The 18,495-nt window shown below is 35.8% G+C and overlaps 1 protein-coding gene across 6 annotated transcripts in view; it reads right to left on the bottom strand.

Annotated features, from left to right (window-relative positions):
• Positions 1-489: 489 nt before the first annotated feature.
• Positions 490-18,495, bottom strand: part of USP25 (ubiquitin specific peptidase 25) — a 92,598-nt gene continuing 74,592 nt past the window's right edge. For 4 of the 6 annotated variants that reach the window (XM_074902044.1, XM_074902035.1, XM_074902084.1 and 1 more), the window contains 9 exons: positions 17,132-17,271; positions 14,313-14,426; positions 12,454-12,549; positions 8,934-9,112; positions 8,032-8,110; positions 7,020-7,099; positions 2,397-2,520; positions 1,529-1,724; positions 490-1,085 (listed from right to left, as the gene is read on the bottom strand). In XM_074902044.1, coding sequence (XP_074758145.1) covers positions 913-1,085; positions 1,529-1,724; positions 2,397-2,520; positions 7,020-7,099; positions 8,032-8,110; positions 8,934-9,112; positions 12,454-12,549; positions 14,313-14,426; positions 17,132-17,271 — 1,181 coding nt within the window. In that variant the 3' untranslated portion in view covers positions 490-912. The remainder of the gene's footprint in view (positions 1,086-1,528; positions 1,725-2,396; positions 2,521-7,019; positions 7,100-8,031; positions 8,111-8,933; positions 9,113-12,453; positions 12,550-14,312; positions 14,427-17,131; positions 17,272-18,495) is intronic. The other 2 variants (XM_074902054.1, XM_074902064.1) reach the window with 2 other exon arrangements.

Raw genomic sequence — 18,495 nt, 5'->3', positions numbered from 1 at the left:
AAATACCGATTTTAAAAAATGGATTAATTTTTAAGCTTCACAAATTCCACTTTTTAAAAACCTTTATTTCTTCTACTTAAATCAATTTCTAGAAATTTTGCTCAGAGAGTAATATATTTCTACTGAAAATACTTATATATTTTTTTTTTTCCCCCTAAGAATAGAAGGAAGGTGCCATTATTGGTCTGCTTCAGAAGCCAGTCCCTATTATCAGAAGATTCGGCATGGCCACACACACACATGAAAGTGTTCAAGGTGCAGTATCATACAGATCAGTAAAGAATTTACAAAAAAACATAGTGTATAATACTGTGACAGTTTTTCAATATATTCACATACAGTAATATCTGACTACCTGTAACTGAACTGGCCATAAATCCTGAAGAACCTTGTCTATAAAATTGAGAAACCCATCAATATACTGTATCTCTTCTAAAAATACCCGTATTTTACACCAATATACAAGGTATCTGCTTGCAAACACAGAAGTAGCCATAAATAAAACTTTATTCTTTCATTTCATTTACAAGCTACCAAGTACCATGTATTTACACAGCACTGGACACTTAAAGTAGTTGCAGTCACAAAATGATCCAGACAGCTGTTGATAAAGTAAAGGATCTTAAGATAAAAGCAAAGTAATACTGTAACAGATAAGTGGCAAAAAAGCTGTTTTGCCATAATGATCAGACTTGCATGTTGCATCAATTCTGGTTGAAACGACTGAGCGCCATGCGATTCTCAGCTTTAATTGTTTGCAGTCTGGCTAAAGTTTGTACAGTCATTTCTCTTTTGCAGTTATTAAAATAAAAAAGTTAAAAACTATAGCAGCAACAAGCAAACCCTGTGACAGGAAGGCAAGGTTTAAGAACTAAAAAAGTTTATACAATGTGCTTCGGAAGGTTGCAGAATTTATCTTCCATCAGCTGGAGTTCGACTGAGTGACAACATGATTCGGGCGTATCTTTCACACAGTTCATGTGTGGAGTAGGAGGGTAACTTTGGCGGGTCATTGAAACCTTTAATCTCTGTAGAACAATCTAGCAGTTTTGGCAGGAAATCTGTCAGCTTTTCTTGCAAGTTGGCTGCAAAAAACCCAAGAAAAACAAATATAAGCATTTACGTCTGCATGTGGAATTCTCCTTTTTCTGCTCAACATTGACTTTTTATTTGTGGGTGGGAAGAAGAGGAGTTTCATTTGGAATAATCTACTTCCTTCAGGTCTGCCAGCAATAACTAGGACATACAGATTTCTCGTAGAATGTTAATGTAAATGCCCTTTCAGATGGTCTAATACCACAAATGTTTTTCTGTTCGAAAAAGCATGTTTCCTTTAAGGCCTAATACCCCAGTGCGATATATAGAAAAACTGTTTATTTAAATATGTATGGGATTATTCAAAAATCAGGGTATCTCAAAATACATTACCAAGGCACAGAAGATATAGGCTCAATTCAAGAACTGAAAAAATCACATTTATAAAAAAAGGAGCACAAGGGCCTTCTACCTTAATGAATAAATAACTTACGTTCCATTTCTTGTCCAAGATAGGAACACCAACGGTTTCTCATATCTTCCACAGCAACAATATCTTTTTCTTCCATTTCATCCACCAGTAGTAATGGCAAACACGGGACAATAAGCTCATTCATAATGATCAGGCCATTATTTACTTCCTGATCATCTCCTGATTCAAACAGTGCTGCAGCATGTTCATTTAGTTTCTTCATAAACCACCACAAAAAAGGAAAGCCTTTAAGTATACAGCATTTCACATTCTACCACACATTAGCTTGTTTATTTTAAAGCACAGTCTTCCTACAAAGCTATCTGGTAATTTGTATTAACCACAGTTGCACTTTAATATTTACATCAATGATGCATATACTCTATTAAACCCCTTGATCTTGTGCCCCTCAAGCCACTTCATTTGATACCTGCCAACTTAACCTTTGCAGCTCTTCCTTTCCAGTCTGAGGTCCTATCACCTGTTTTTGTTTTCTCACTATTGCTAGAAGTGACATAACCAAGGAAAAAAAAACCTTGTTTCCTGCTGTCTTTTCCAATTATTTGTCTCCCTGTCAAGCTGTGGCAACAGGGTGAGTCTGCTCACTAACACTGTCAACCATTATTCTTACCTAGCCCAGACATGATGGCAGTGAGCAAAATATTTACAATCATAAATGATTCTTACAAAAAAAAAAAAAAAGAGAGAATAATATTTACCTTCTTACCTTTTTTTTTCCCCTTTATACAAGTCTATGTATTAACTTGTTAATGAAAGGGGGTTTTGTTTGATTTTGTTTTACATGATGGCCACGCTTTCCTACTAATTAATTCTGTTAAAGCTATGCAGCAATTTCAACTTTTGGAAACATACTTCACCCTTCACTTACTAGCAAACATTCTCGTCTGTAGTGAGATATCAGCTCTTCATCATGCCCTCTGTATGGGCCTTTGGACAAGAGTTCTTTGTTATTCTGGTAAGCATAGATAAGGTAGAGCAAGGCTTCCATATAGCTGAAGTAAAGAAACAAAAACATTAGATGCAACATCCAGGTATCACCTGTGGTAACACTGTGCTTTTCAAAGGACAGGTAATTTCACTTGCTTGTTTGACTAAGTCCACCCCTCCCCACCAATCTCTTCATAATGTTTCTTCTACCACACAATTTTATCTTTTATGCACATTAGAACAATTTATTTTATTATCAGGTTAGATCACTTGCACATAATGTCTGATCTAAAGTTCAATGAAACGAGTGGATGTCATTTCACTCCAAAAATAGCTTTGGATTAGCCTTGAGTATACATGAAAACTTAATTTTTCCTGTGTGCATTTATGTCACATTAGGTTTGATCTTCTGTTGCCATATATATCTTGATAGCATTCTACACCTTTAACAAATAAGATTTAAAGCTCTCACCTTATTTCTAAAAAATAAACTGTGAATTTTTAGCCTCACTAAGTTCTTCCAAAGTACTGAAATCTTAAATTGATGGAAGAAGACACAAAAACATTTCACAAAAGCAAAAGTGCTGCTGGACTGTTGATATGTCTGGGTTTAATCTAAATGCAGAAGATAAATACAACTCTAATTGTTAATCTGCGTGTGAAGGTATCTCTGTTGATTTTTATCTGTTAGGTTCTTAGGTCCTCTGTTACTCATCCTTTACCAGTCTCCCCTCACACTGTTGCATGCCATTTCCAGCAACTTAATTCTCCCATTTACAGTAATGACAGACAGCCACTGAAAAGCAGTTCAGGCAGCTAAAAACAAGCACTTAAAAATCTCATTTTTATTCAAACTAAAATAAAATTTAGGAAGAGAATTTTCCTAATGGAACGGTTAGAGGAACAATATGTTGTGCACGCACTCACTCCTAGTAAGAACAGGTAATCATGGTTAAGTTTAAATTACTAAAACAAACCACTGAAAAATAGCTAAAACATGTGTGAGCACATACAGAGCACACCTGAAAAATACATGTCAGAATTTTCCAAAGTAAACCAAACTCAAGACTTACAGTAATGCCTCCCAATGAGACAACACGGAAAAGGCTACTTGAAATAGCAATGGTTCCTTAAAGCTTTACCTTCTAATATCCCTGTTTAGATCAAGATGAACCCCAACACCATAATTTCAGAATCTGCTGTGCAGTTTTTTATTACACCATAAGATCTGCTCATAGTCCCCGCAATCCTAAATATTTTTGCTTAAGTAATACAAGTACAGTCACTGTTCTCCAACTTTTTGTCCTCAAAATACAAAGCTATGCTTTCATTAAAAGCAGTAGCCATATTACCCTCTCCTCATGTCTATTCTACTCATGAAAACTCTTCACACCACTGATCACCAACACAACTAACCAGACAGCAGAAAACTTAATGTAGGAAGAAAGGGAAGAAGATATTTGCAAGGAACTGGAATTGCTGGTTTTAGAGTCAGAGGAGCAGAACCTTCTCTCCCTTTCCATTCATTCCATAGTTCACTTATTTGTGAAACTGCAGGTTGAAATTACAGCATCAACAACTCAGTTGATACAAATTAAAAATGTGCTGCATAAGGTAGCGGCCTTATTCCCAGTCCCTGTCTTCCTACTCCTTCCCCCAGTTGTGTGACCTTTCCCTGAAACAACTGTAGTGCCATCTCACAGCCAGGTAAGCTGTTTTAAATCATCATTACTGTACATCCAAGCTTGGAGTTTTTATGTATCTTGAGAGTCTGAGGAATACGACTACAGTGTATTTTCGCAAACAGTCTGCCTTTTCAGACCCGAAGTGCATGTAACTCCAGCCTGTGAAGTCTAAGCCTAAAAACACCAAAGCTGCTCACAGAATTATAGAGCTCACTAGGTCTAGGATTTGGAAAAGATGCAGAAAGCGCAGGGTGACTACATTTTAAAGCACTGCTTTGAAAAAGTCATTTCAGTCAAAACTGAAAAGCTACATTGGCTTTCCAAGAAACTTAAGAGAAAGCAACTGCCAAGATCCACAGTTTGTGCACTTTTCAGTTACTACCACAAGAGTGAGCTGCAGGTAAAACTCCTGCTGAGGTTCCTTAGCTGGCTGCATTTCTCTCACCCATAGCATGTTCCTACTCTATAGTACAGCTTGAGAAGATATGCCTGAACGACCCCTTAATTCTCCACCTGAAGTGAAAAGAGGGCCTTGTCAACCACCTTAAGGGACCCTGAATGAACACAAAGTAGGCATGAAAAAGATACACCAAACTACTACTTTAATGTTGATTTTGTGTTTGTTCAATACAGTACAGTTACTTAAGGAAATCAGAGACCACCTGGATAAAGGCTGATTTTCAGCTCCATCTAGAGATGAGTGCTGCTAGATATCAACTAGTTTTATTAAAACTAAGAAAAGTTGGTCAATTGAGGGAGATAGGTTTCTGAAAAAAGCCTCAAAACAGTTCTGGTAATGAAGGTTGTATTTTAATAACGAAAGTCTATGTTTTAATAATATTTTTAAAGTTATATTTTGATTTGTTAATAAGGGAATTGGAAGAGTTCATTAATTTAGTCTCATTTTCAGAATAAGAATGACAGTACTGCCCTCTAGAGTGTACAAAATGTGAACCTCAGTATCTCAGTCCTTTGGGAACCTGTAGCAGAAACATGGGTGCATAACTGAAATAGATGCCTTTGGAGCAGGTCAACAGATACCCAGATCCTCACCCATCCTCTAAACATGCTTAACTCTAGTCTTGCCGTCTTTGTATTAAATACCTCTTGAAGCATTTATGAAATTGCATTTCTTGCCAAAAGGAATGAATGCTACACTACTTTGGATGTTAGATGAGTCTGATAATATAATATTTTTTATTTCTGACCAGTATCAGAGTCTAAGACTGGTCATTATAGGCTTGTTTTCTAAACTAAACTACAAAGATGTTTGGTAAAAAATGCCTCAACTTAATTCTCCAAATCACGGTAAATAATGGAAAACTATAGCAAAAACACCGTTCAGCACAGAGCAGAGACTTGTGCTTCCTTCCCTCCCTCTCCTGCCCCCGAACAATCAGAATATATTATGGTAAGAAGCATATTACTGAAAACACTAGTATTTTACAGCTGAAGGTGCTATCCTGGAGTCCTAGTGCCAAGGAACTTGAAGATCTTCCATTTCAGCCTGCATGTTTAGAGCGTGCATGAAGTCTGGAGGTAACAAGAAGGGTTCCGATATACCACACCAATGCCTGTTACACTTTTGCCTCTTAAGGGATCAAGCAATACAAGAGTGTTTATTTTTCAAGCAAGCCAGGCAATCTTCTGACCAAACTTTTTATAGAAGCTGTTTAAGACTGACAAAGTACCACCTTGCAATTTAGATTATTAATGAATGTTCTATTTATTACATGGTAGCAACCAGAAGACAAACCAAGACTACGGGCTCATTGTGTTAGTCACTATACAAAAGACATAGCTTGTCACAAAGACAAGGCGGTGTCTTTTCCAATCAGTTTTACTGGTTTGTTTGGGGCCTTTCTTTTTTGGGAGCATATAAGACAAGAAAGAGAAATATGAAGCAATTTACTACAGAACATACAGAAAAGGAATCAAGTTTGATTCCCACTATACTTCCCCTACTTACTGTGTTATACATGAAAAATCAGTGACTACAGAATTCTCTTCACAACCAAAAATTTGCATCATGTGATACTTCAATTTTCATACCACAGATGTCAGCCCCTGGATATTTTGCAGTTAATCATTTCACTCCTTTGGCTGAGCATGGGAGGAAGAGTACTTTTGAACAATTCCGTTTCAAAAACTTTTCTGCAGAATGCTCTGAGGCATTTATACTGCAATCACCATCCTTGTTACATGTAGTAGATTAGAGAATAATTTTAGTTGTAGCACGTTAAGTACGTAAATGTCACCCATTTTATATAGACACAATTCCTGACTTGGTTCAAAAAGAGAAGGGAATGAATCATCATTGCCTCAGAGAGCTAAGAAGAATCAGCTACAACTATGACAAGTTATGCATGATAGCTTTCCTCAAATATTTTTTTTCCCCAAGCTTTAAAGCCCATTGCAGGTGAAATTTTGGATCAGACAAATGCAGGAGGCAAAACTTTGCTTCTGTGGAAAGGCCCAATAAAAAGACATGTAAAACAGAGACTTGACTAATTGTGATCGCTGATGAAAGCAGATAAAAGTATGTGCACGTGTGGTGCCAGAGAGGAAAGATTTTTATGTCTGAGGGGTACCCAGGTCACTAAGAGTAGGAGAGAAGGAGGAACAGGGGTGAACATGGAGGGTGCTCTGAAAAGAGTCCATCGCTTTGTAGGGAGATTGGAAAAGGAGATTAAAAATAGAAAGCTGCAGGAAACTTTGAGGTAAATGCAAGACTGAAGACATTAATGGAACAAATACATGCTTAACTATAAAGAATAACATGTTAAACAACTCTTAATTTAAAAAATAGTTTTACTTATCAATATTACATTTTGCTTTCAAATCACTCTACTACATTTGAGTTCTATACTACCACTTACCTCTTTTTTTGGAAAAACTCCAATCCTACCATGAGAAACATGGTTGTTTCCCTGAAATTTCTATAGTCTTGATGCCATCTCTGCATACAAGAAAGGGTATATAGAATTTCATCCACAAACATGAAATACAAACTTTTTTAATTCTTTTTTTACCACACACTTCACTTAGTGCTGAATACTCACATTAAGCACTAAGGACCCCTAGTAAGGTTGTATGCGTGAAGAGTCTGCCTGAAACCCCCCTCCCTCAATAAAAAGAGACAATTCTTAAACATCTAAAATGTTTCTAGATTAAACTATTTTTACAGGATGTATTTACCATTTGAAAGAAACACAAAGCATATTTGGAGAACTACAGTCAGAATTATGAAATCCCTTTTTCTTCTCAAAAGAGTTGAGAAGCTGATTTCTTTTTTTTTCTTCCCTACACTACACGCAGTTATTTTCTCAAAAAGTGTTAGAAAGCTTTTTCATGCACTAAATATTAAGCTTAACTTTCAATATAAGAATGACATAGAAAATGCCTGAACACTTTACATGGCAAGCGACAAAAAAACAAATGAAATTCAGACTGTGGGGATGTTTATATTGGAGCAAAACATTTATCTTACTGCATCAGTTACTACTGGTACACTTCACAGGTAAATGCTCCAAGTGAAAAAGGCATTTTTACTTCAGTTAGTTAGTAGACAACTTTCAATTGCTCATGAAAGTAAGGTACAGCATACCATAATACATAATCACTTACAGATTCAACACAAAGAGCATGAGAAAGGGTCCATGAAATGCCAGCTCACTATACAGGACAAATACTAGTATAATCTTTGGAGAAACCACCAACTTTCTGTCTCAGGAGCTAAAAAAAGTGGCATGTATCTGCAGGGGAACAGAAGACACCCCCACTCCCTCACACTCTTAAAGCTAAGTCCAGAATTGCTTGTATGAGATGAAATTCAGCTTACTGATAACTATTTCACATTACAATTTAATTTAAAGCATAAAAATTACTGACCTCATACTCCTCCATGTTTACTTCATCTGGCTTTATCATTTCAAGTTTAGCCTGAGCAACCTTCATTATGTTACGGCACCTTACAAAAAGCAACAAGAAATCATGGAGTATTACTGGAGATTCACAAAGATAATTATCCATATAAGGACAGCAGCCTCAAACAATATAAGATACAGCCTTACACAAAACAGTACGAAAACATTTTGGAAAATACAGTTTTATTATTATGCACGTTATTATGCATGGTATAATTAGCAGGAGGGGACATACTTTTGAAGTACAGGTGATGGAGGCCTGTGCTATTTAAGAATTACTTCTTGGTTTGTTTTGCTAAATTGCCACATTGCTCAGTTTTTCTTTTTAATTTAAAGCTTGGATGGCTTGTAACTCCCTGATACTTACTTTGCAAAAGTAACAATAGAGGATTATTCACTACACAGAAATCAGAGTACTGTTCTCTACCTTTCCATTTATTTATTTTTTTAAATCAGTAAATATATAGAATTTTAAGTGGAAGAGAGACATTGTCTTACTTTCAGCTAAGTTACCCATCTAGCCTGTAAGGCTTTGCTGTCTACTGCTGGCTTTCAGGGCAGTGAAGAAATGCAAGTTACCCAGCCTTACACAGCGTTTTGAAAGAAGGTACATGCAAAGTTATGAACAACGCTGAGTATTTCCTCCTTATTTCAAAGCAATAGAAACTTCTTGTTTAATCTTTTTTAGAGAGATTCTTATAAATATTTTTTTTTTAAAACAAAATAGACCTACAAGCTATTAACTAAAAGCCAAACACACACACTACCCTTCCCTCTACTGCACGCAATATCTGAAAACGAAGGGGCATCTCCACACATCAGAAAACATTTGTGAGCACAGGAAATGAGACATGTAGATCTTATTACCTTTCATCAAAGCTAAGATTGTGATCTCCAAACTGTTCCAGTAATGTTCTCTCAATTATCTTCTTTGGTGCCTGGTTTTGGATGAAGTAAACAATTGCATGACGCAAACGGTAATCACATTCAGGTGGTGGATCTTCCTGGGCTAACTTTAGCAAACGTGTGTATTCCAATTTAATTGCCTAAAAAAATTTTTAAATATACATTATTTTTTCTGGCTTTTAACTCTTATATGTCACAGACACTAAAAGAATAATTTTTGTCCCACGGCCTTTTGCCTACAAAATAATTTTTTAACCATTCCATAGTTCTCCCTTCTAACAATTCTGAACTATGTTAAAAAAGTAACCAGACAAGTGCCGAAGCTGTTTCTGTCTCTCCCCAACTATGTCTTGCCAAAATCCCTGGTAGACCGTTATTTTAAAAGTAGTCTCAATCCTGTGGTACATCTCCCTGTGAGAAGGTTTACCCAGTCCTGAGAGAGGCTTCTTTAAATATTTACAGTCCAAAAGCAGTATAATAATTCAGACACTTTACTTAAAGGAATCGTCTAATATCTCATAAGGTAAAAAAAGGTACCTCTAATACATGGTTAAAATGTAAATACATGAAGAAACCAAATTCTACAGAAAGTTTAATGAACATGTATGGTTTTGGAAACACTAAGCAAGAACAGAAAATGTTTTTCAACAAAAATCAAACTGTAGGATTTCTAAAAAAACCCCCAAAACTTCAATACGAATAGTATTGGTCTCCTATAGGGCAGGATGGAGTCCTCACTGAGTATTTTAGATCAACTTTGGAGATCAGAAGTGTTTACTTTTCCAGTACTTTGCCAGTACATTAGATTCTAACGAATATCATCTGTTATGTTCATTAGATTTTATTCACTAAAACTATACAGCATGAACAAGAGCAATAACAATAACTAGAAAAAATAGTGACAAATGTTGTCTTCCATAATTTCTCTCTCAAAATAGGGAGGTGATCAGATTGTTTGCTAACACTAAAGGTTGACTTGAAACAAATTACTTAACACAGTAACTTCACAGGTTAGCAAAGTTACAATACAACAAATGCACAAAATAAAGCTCCAAAGCAGGCAGAAAAATACCCTGTTCAATATTTCAAATTCTTTTATGCTGAAATACCTGGCAGTACCAGGTAACTTCTTGATGTTTAACTATCAGAAATTTGGGCTTACATCCTCTACTAATACACATTTTATTTCAGAACTAAACATGTGGGTAAGATACTATTCATACAGCCCTAAACACAGATCATGTGGAGAACTTTAAAACTTAAAGAATGTTCTGCATCAGTATTTTATAATACTAATCATATGCATATCATTAAAAAGGAAATTTGGGAGAACTGATTATAAATATCAAAAGTCGCAGAGTTTCTACTATCTTACATCAGAACAAATTCTACCACTAGAAAATCAACATGGATAACTATGCAATTAAACCCTGTCTATCACCAGAAACAAAAACCAACTGCTATTAGACATTTAACTTTTCAGATAATTACTCAGAAGTAGGAAAAAATGCAACACAAACCCTACGGTTTTATATACATATTTAAACAAAGTAAAACTGTACTACAGATTCAGAAATCCTCTGTACAATGAAAAAACACCACCATCTCTTTACACAGAATACAGGAAAAAGGGATGGTATAAAAAAGTATGACACACTTTCACTTTTTTACTGAGAATGTTATATAAAGACCTGAAGGCAAACATTCTGCAAGGAACTGTCTATAAAGTTTAAAGAAGGATGACTGGAAAAGATCATTGATCAAGAAATATCTTAGTGGGTTCATATCAGTCACGTCTCAAGTCTGAGATCTAAAGGGGGAGTGAAACCTTGGCAGTAACAATGACCCACATCAAATGGGTTTTACCTGGGTTACACTGAAATAAAGACATCATAGAAAAAAAACCCATAATCTTCTGTAAACACTCATTTTCTAAAAAACAAACACACAGAGTATAATAGTATTAAAAAATATCATAGCTTTTACAATAGGTCTAATGGAGTAACACAAGATTTCATCTGGTACTTTCAAAATATGAATTTTGTTATTAAGTAAGACCATTTCATCTGCCTCTGTTCATACTAATGTACTCAAAAGTGAAGCATGTTCAATCTCTTCTATGTTACTGAAAACATGACTCAGTTGAAAACAAGAAAACTTTTCTAATCTCCAACAATTTAGTGTCAGAACATTTTCTCAGAGACAAATTTTGTCTCTCAAAGTGAAAATGTTTAAGCATTCAAAATTAAAGACTGAAAAACACTTCCACTGAGCATTGTTTTGATAACTCCAAAGCACTGAATGAATTTTATTTTTAACTGCTTTTCTGTTTTTAAATTATCAAAACACCCTTCATCTTCAAAAAAAAAAAAAATAGGTGTAATTATACTTTCTGGTAAAGAGTTTCATATGATCAAATGAGGGGGTTTTTTCCAACTTAAAAAAACGAAGATTAACATCTTTTAAGTCATACATTTGAAAAAAAAACTTCAACCCAGCATTGAATCCCAAACAAAATCTATTTCACTACGCAGAGGCCATGGCAGGTGTGTCTCCATTCCCTGAGGGCAGGCACCATTAACAGACAGCCCTGCAAACCAGTGTTATGGTGACAACACTTCTCTATGTATCCATTACAAAAACCCACACACACAAACCAACCCATAAAATTTCAATTTCCTTACCAAGGGGTTGGAGAATTTTTTGTTGTTTGTTTGCCTGTTGTTTCTTTTGTTTTTTACAATTTCTTCTAGTCCAACCACACCATAACAATTAAGAAAACAGGCTACAACTCAATGACAAGCAAGAAACTTCTTCCCTCTCTCCAAATCCTATTCGAGAAGATTTTGCATCATGTCAAAGTAATTCCTTTCCTAATACCTAATATCTAAAAAGATCATGAGCTAAAAATGCACTGAAGTTTGTGTACTTAAGACTAACATATTTTTAAATCTGGTATCATTGTGAAGAGTAGTAATGACAAAAAGCCTAACAACTAATTCCCAGAATAAAACACTGCATACATAAATACTATTGACATCCATGCAGTTACACAAAAGTAATTTAGAGTTACTAAAAATCATTTAAGGACTACAAAACAAGAACATGTCTTGGAAATAAACGAGAAATGACTAAACACTGATGTCCCAAACAGTCTAGCAAAGGCATGGTTTTTGTTTCTAACAGGGGAAAAATGCATATTCTTATTGATTACACATCTAGGTTTCGTTTTAATTGCTATCACTATGAGAAAGCTAAAATGCAGAAAGGTATATAAGCTACTGATGTCAAGGTAGTGTACTGCTGAATCAGTAGGGAAATAGCTGTTTATTTTTCAAGGGCGAAATGTGTAAATTTAGGACTGATATCATAGAAAAGTATATATAAGCTCTGGAACAATCTTAATATGCAAAGGGTGGGGGGAGAAGGCATTTCTAACATGAAAAGTCAGAGGAGAAAAAGTTGAAAATGTTAGTTGTACCTTAAAGAACCCTGCTTCTGGCCCACACCTGTCATAAACATTCCTGGCTTTACCTATAGCCATGATAATACCTTGCATGTTCGGGGTCAGCATGACCTGCCACAAGGGATTTAAGGTAAAAGTTTTGAATGATTAATATTTTAATGACCAAATTCAATATGCTTTTAGTCTCATGCAGGATAAAAGCAACTTATTGCATGCATACATTGAAATGGCACATTTCAATATAGATCTGGTGTGCACATTCTGCAAATCAGTCATGGCATGTGTATGTATTTTTACTGTAACAACATATGATTAAAGGAAGCTTACCAAAAATATTGAAGAACTGTGTCAAATACAAAGTTACATGGTCAAAACTTCCCAGGAAAGGAACATGCATCGTTCAGCATTAGTATCCATCAGAAACTGCATACTATGTGCTATCCATGACCACCAAAGGATTTATAAAAAAAGTTTCAAGCAGAAAAATCACCCAATCACACTTTATATATACTATACTAAAAACATAGTAAACTACGCTGCCTGTCTTTTACGCATATTTGAACATCAAAATAAGGGACACTGCTGCAAATGCAATTGGTCCCTGAAGCATTTGCAGACAAATTCTTAAAAATCAGACCCAAAACATTTAACAAACACAAAGCCAGACATAGGACTCATCTTGCAGCTTTTCACATCAATTATATACAAACAATTTGAGACATCTAGGTTACTTAGAAAGGCCTTTCTCCTTTGTTATCTGTGAGCAAATAAAAATACTCTCTCTCCTTGCCCAAGGTATGGCCAGCACAGCAACCGGCACAGAAACAAAAGATGAAGAACCCGAAACTCTCCAGAAAAATTTCCCACACATAAGAAAAATGTTTTAAAAAGTGAATACACTTACAAAAGGAACAGGGAAATAGGGAAGAAAGTTATCATCCTCTAGAAAGATAATCGCATGGGGACAACAGTAGGAAAAAAAAAAAAAAAAAGAAAAACCCCAAAAAAGAAAGTCATTAAGTGAGGCTAAATCCTCATGTCTTTAAAGGTGGAGACTACACATTTGTGAGAAGCCAAACTCAGTGTGATTATGTTAGTTAAATCATTTTGTTCCCCATCCCATACTCCCAGTTACCACTGATCACAATTACAGGGCAGAATGACCTAAAATACCCATTTGCCTAGGGAAGCAAAAGCTCCCCATAGCCCACAAGAACACATGCTCGGACACCTGAGAATATGGGCTGCACCAACACTGTTCTCAACCAAAACAAACATGGAGTAAGTTGCTAAAATAAGGCAGCAGAAAGTAATGTCTCTCAGGATACATGGGCATCTCATCTGTTCCTCAAGTAGTACTAGTTACACGCTCCACCCTGTGTCTGAACTGGGATTTTGGTTTGGGTTTTTTCTTTTCCATGGATAATTTAATCCTTCAAGTCTGAAAAGCTTAACCTTGGCAAATAAGAGACTGCACTTGAACATTAGCTATATTGGACTGACAAGAAAGCACAAATATTAAGAACATCACTCACTATCCTGTCCCTTTTTAAATAATGTAGTAGTCCGCAGTCTATCACCAGCATTTCAAAGGCTATCTGGCCTAACACAAACATTCAGCTTTCACAGCTAAAAAGACAAATGTATCTCCAGTGTAAATGGTACCATGCAAAGCGTGCCCAATTAGAATAGCTTGTGCTTTCCTTTCATATTTCATTACAAATTAAGACATTGTTACAGTTACAAATCGCTAAGCATTTAGTTTTGCAGAAATCTGTTAGGTGTCATGATGTGACAACATGCCAAAAATTCTTATCAGGCAGCACAAGAAAGCACCAAGGAGGAGCGGTGCACACAACTGCAATCAAATGTACCTCATCGTCATAACCCCCCTCCTCTGACTCAATCACAAAAGTCCCTACATCAGGAATCGCCACCTCTACAACTCGCTGGTTAGGAGCTGGTTGAGCTGGGGCATTATCAGAGCTCTGCAGAAGAAAACCATTATCAGTATGTGTGTGGGGAAAAAAAATAATCAGAAAATAAAATTACGGAGAGATGCAAACTGATAGGCTGATCAAGTTAAAATAATGTGCATTGCTGAAGTTCCGAAAAAAGTTATAAATATCACTTATATGCTCTAATTGCTTACAATTTCTTAACTTTTTAAGCACTACATTTTAAAATTAAGCTATAATTATTTAAAAGATTTCACTTGTCCTTTATTCGCCGTTTACATTTCTACAGGTTAGTATGCCAGTATTGCAACTCTAACATCCATTACACATTTAAGGCAGCTGTTAAAGGATGAGTCTGTGAATCACCATGTCTTTTCATACATTTCACCAAAAAATTACTAAAGATATTTAAAGTATCTGATAAATTCATTATAAGGGGTGGCAACAAGCCAAAGGCTAACATTTCCTGGTGTTGGCGGGGGGGGAGGACGGGGGGACCTCCAACAATCAAAATATGTGAAAGAATATTTAAAGGTGTATTACATTCAACAGGTGGTTTTGGTTTTTTTTTTTTTTAAGAGTAATTAGACAGAAAATCAGGGGGAAGATTATGCTAGTCACTGAAATTCTGGCTATGTTAGTTTTAAACAGAGGCAAATCTCAGCTCCTGTCTTCTATCACTGTATAATAGACCATTTACAACATTTACAGAACTTAAGCTTTGACTCTAATCGAAGCAACCACAGAGTGCCCTGCTACTTGTTCTGCAACTATTACAATAGTCTTACTTTTTAACAAAGATTCCAGAAACACATAGTATCTATTTACACCCAGCACTGTATGAATACAAAGGAAGACTGTGCAATCAAGAGGCAGAAAAAAGGACAAAAGAGCAGAAACTGGACATAAGTGATCATGTGGTGACTAACATACAACCCTGTTACACGGCTTTCCTTCTTTTAAAATGGACAAAAAGTGAAGGTAAGAAATATATGCCTGCATGTCAGAATGCATATGGAAATAGAATAATTAAAAAGCATGCTGATACAAAGGAAGCACAATTCTGCCTAAGTTAAATTTGGGTATGCAGAGAGCAGCTTTTAAACATTAACGGAGTACTTTCAGATCAGCTAGAAATTGGCTTTAGATTCTAGCAGCTGAAATACATTTGTTTCTAAATATAAGAGTTTGCATGGTTTGGGTTTTTTTGGTTTAATTTTTTAAGAGCCATCCACCTCATTACAGAACACTACAGTGAAAATATTAGAAAGAGACAACCCGCATTTGCCTCATTAAGCCTACGATGATGTTCCCTGCATGGTTGCTCTTGTAAAGTCCTAAGGCCTATCACTGTGCAGTGTGATGTTAGCCTAAACTAAAACACAGGAATCATAGAATCAAGTCTGCAAGATTCTTCCATATCCCACTGGGATGGATGCCCACGAACCCTAGAAAGAGGACAGCATCATGCAAGACATTTTATCATGGGTTTGGTATCTTCACAGCTACCCCTTCAGCTGGAGGTAACTCATATTAAACAGGCTCCCACCAAGTTGTTCTGTATTCTGAACACTCAAAAGAAGTCAGATATGCGGTAGCCTAAAGTATTAGTGGTAGAGCATCTTTTCACCCAGGGTTAGATTAGTTTCCTTGTTTGCTTTGATTTCAGTTTAGCAGAGAAAGCATGCTCCTCCGCTCTCCTGACACCACAGGAGAGGGGGATGGAAAACATGTCAGGTCTATGAGTCAGTAAGTTGTCATATCATTTTCAAAGTCTTTAAGAGGACTTTCCTGTTGGCCCCAAAGATATCTGGGGCTAGACTGCTTTTGTTTGATGAGCATTCATACCTGAACTTTGGAAGCATGCTTCAAATTTTGCACAGATCTAAACTGTTCGTATCTCTAGTGGTTACTAGAGGTGCCTAAGCTACACTGTATATTTCATATGTTTTATCCTTACAGATACAGTTCAAAGACAGAAGCATGTATTGCTTCAATAGCACTTGCTTTTGTGGCAAATACATTGGTCATTTATTTCCATACTTCTACGGAAAAAGAAAAATGCTGAAAGAAAAAACTGTTAAATACTCGTTTCATTATTAACTCATGAAGTTGTTAATTTCCAGTTCCTCTCAGTATTTGTTGCATGAAGTGAAAACACCATCACCCAACACTATCTCTTATAAGCATTTTAAGTTAATATATACATCTGATGAATCACAAAAACTAATTTTCATCAAGTTGTGAATTTACATTATAACTACAGACTATTATTGAAAACAACCCTTATTTTTTGAAAGCTACTTTGACTTCCATAGGTATTTCAAGGGAACTCAATTATAATCTTCTATTTCTCAGATAAAAACATGAATGTTTAAAGCAGTATTTTTCAAGCTTTTTACATGGAACAGTGTTTACACCTCAAAAATAAATGGAACCATCTAACATTCTGAAAAGATGGTGGGCACAAACACGATTGTCATTTGAACAATATGCTGTACTCTTAACAAGTACATTAATCACATAGAGGACATCTATCTTAGTATTTTTCTTCTACTACACCTATTACTATAGTACACGCTTTCTGGATGGGCTTCAGCGCTGGACAGTCTCTGAAGAAGCAGCAATTTTCAGTTCAGATTTAATACACACACAACCTTTTTATCAGCTATTATATCATTTCCACTTGAAAAATAAAAGCAAAAGTAGTATTTCAAGCTTCAAAATATCCTCACCGTATCCATTATAGCTTCTGGACCTCTATCTTCTTGTTCAGCTAAAGCTTTATTGATTGCTTGTACAGAATCTTCTTTTAAGTGCTTTGAAATATCAGTTCTTGATGGCTGCTCTAAATATTCGGGTTCTCCTGCTTGAACTTAGTGACAGAAATAAGATAACAATTTTTTTGTGTTAACATAAGCGTGAATTTTGAATTGATTTACTTGGATCACTGTTTCAGAGTAACTCGCACAGAAAATGCAGGGTAGGTCACACCACTCACAAATACAACTTCAGACCAGTCTGTGTCTCGGGTAATTTTGAACACTTTCATATAAATGGATCCATGATTTTATATTGAGAACAACAGATCTGTCATGTCTATAGACCCATTAAAGCTCCTGAGTGAGGGGTGTTCATCACCTCTTCTATGGGGGATGACTGAGAGCAAATATGAGATTCTACTTGGACTTTCTGTGGGATACAGACAAAATAACATGGTATGACCTTACAGCCACTTAAGTGCCAGATTTACTTTGCAAAATAATCAACACAATATTCTTCTGACTTAAGGGAAATGTCAGTCTCCCCCACTGAGGGCAATAAAATTGATTGGCATAAACAGTGTCTTCTATTCCTTACATGATGAAAGAAAATTTTGGCAGACATAAGACATTCATTTAATACTTTCCATTACTCACAAAAGAACTAAACCAGTCTCAAAGTGTTTGTGAAGTCAAAATATATAGAAGATGAAGTTACTCTCCACAGAGCTTGCAAAAGGAGAAATGTCATTAAATCACTACACCTTTTACATTCAGTTTGTAGTTATGAGAAATGTTCTCATTGTATTTGAGTCATTAAGACTGAGCATACATCTGGACAGAAGTCTCACTATACAAACCCATCATGTCATCTTTCACGTACTGTACATAAAGCCTTCTGCAACAGAGCAAAAGGTGGATGTGACCTAAAACCTGACAGGTTTTTCTGTGTCAAAGCAGGCATATGTTTTATAGGCAGATTGCCAGTGGTCTTTATTAGCTAGGTTCCTATCAGCATGGGCCTTGCTGCTGCTGTTCAGAGCCTTTTCCACAGTTTCAACACCCTCGTTTTTACATAGTATTTCTTAAGCGAGCCCTACTATTGCTAACTATTCAATACATCACACCAAATAAATTATTCTTCTCTTCTAGTAGGTCTTCTACTCAATCACTCTGAATAGAGGAATATACATCACTTATGGACTAATAAATTCTCAAAACAGGTGAGCCCAGTTAATCATTACCTGTCTTAAAAAGCCAAAATTCCTATGGAAAAGAAAATTAATTTAGTAAAAGCTAAGCACAACTGGTAGGGAAAAGGCAGAAGAACCAACAAA

Source organism: Athene noctua, chromosome 1 (genome assembly GCF_965140245.1).
Source record: "Athene noctua chromosome 1, bAthNoc1.hap1.1, whole genome shotgun sequence".
NCBI lineage: Eukaryota > Metazoa > Chordata > Aves > Strigiformes > Strigidae > Athene > Athene noctua.
The sequence above is the reverse complement of the archived record's forward strand: the minus strand, read 5'-3'. Positions and strand labels throughout refer to the sequence as shown.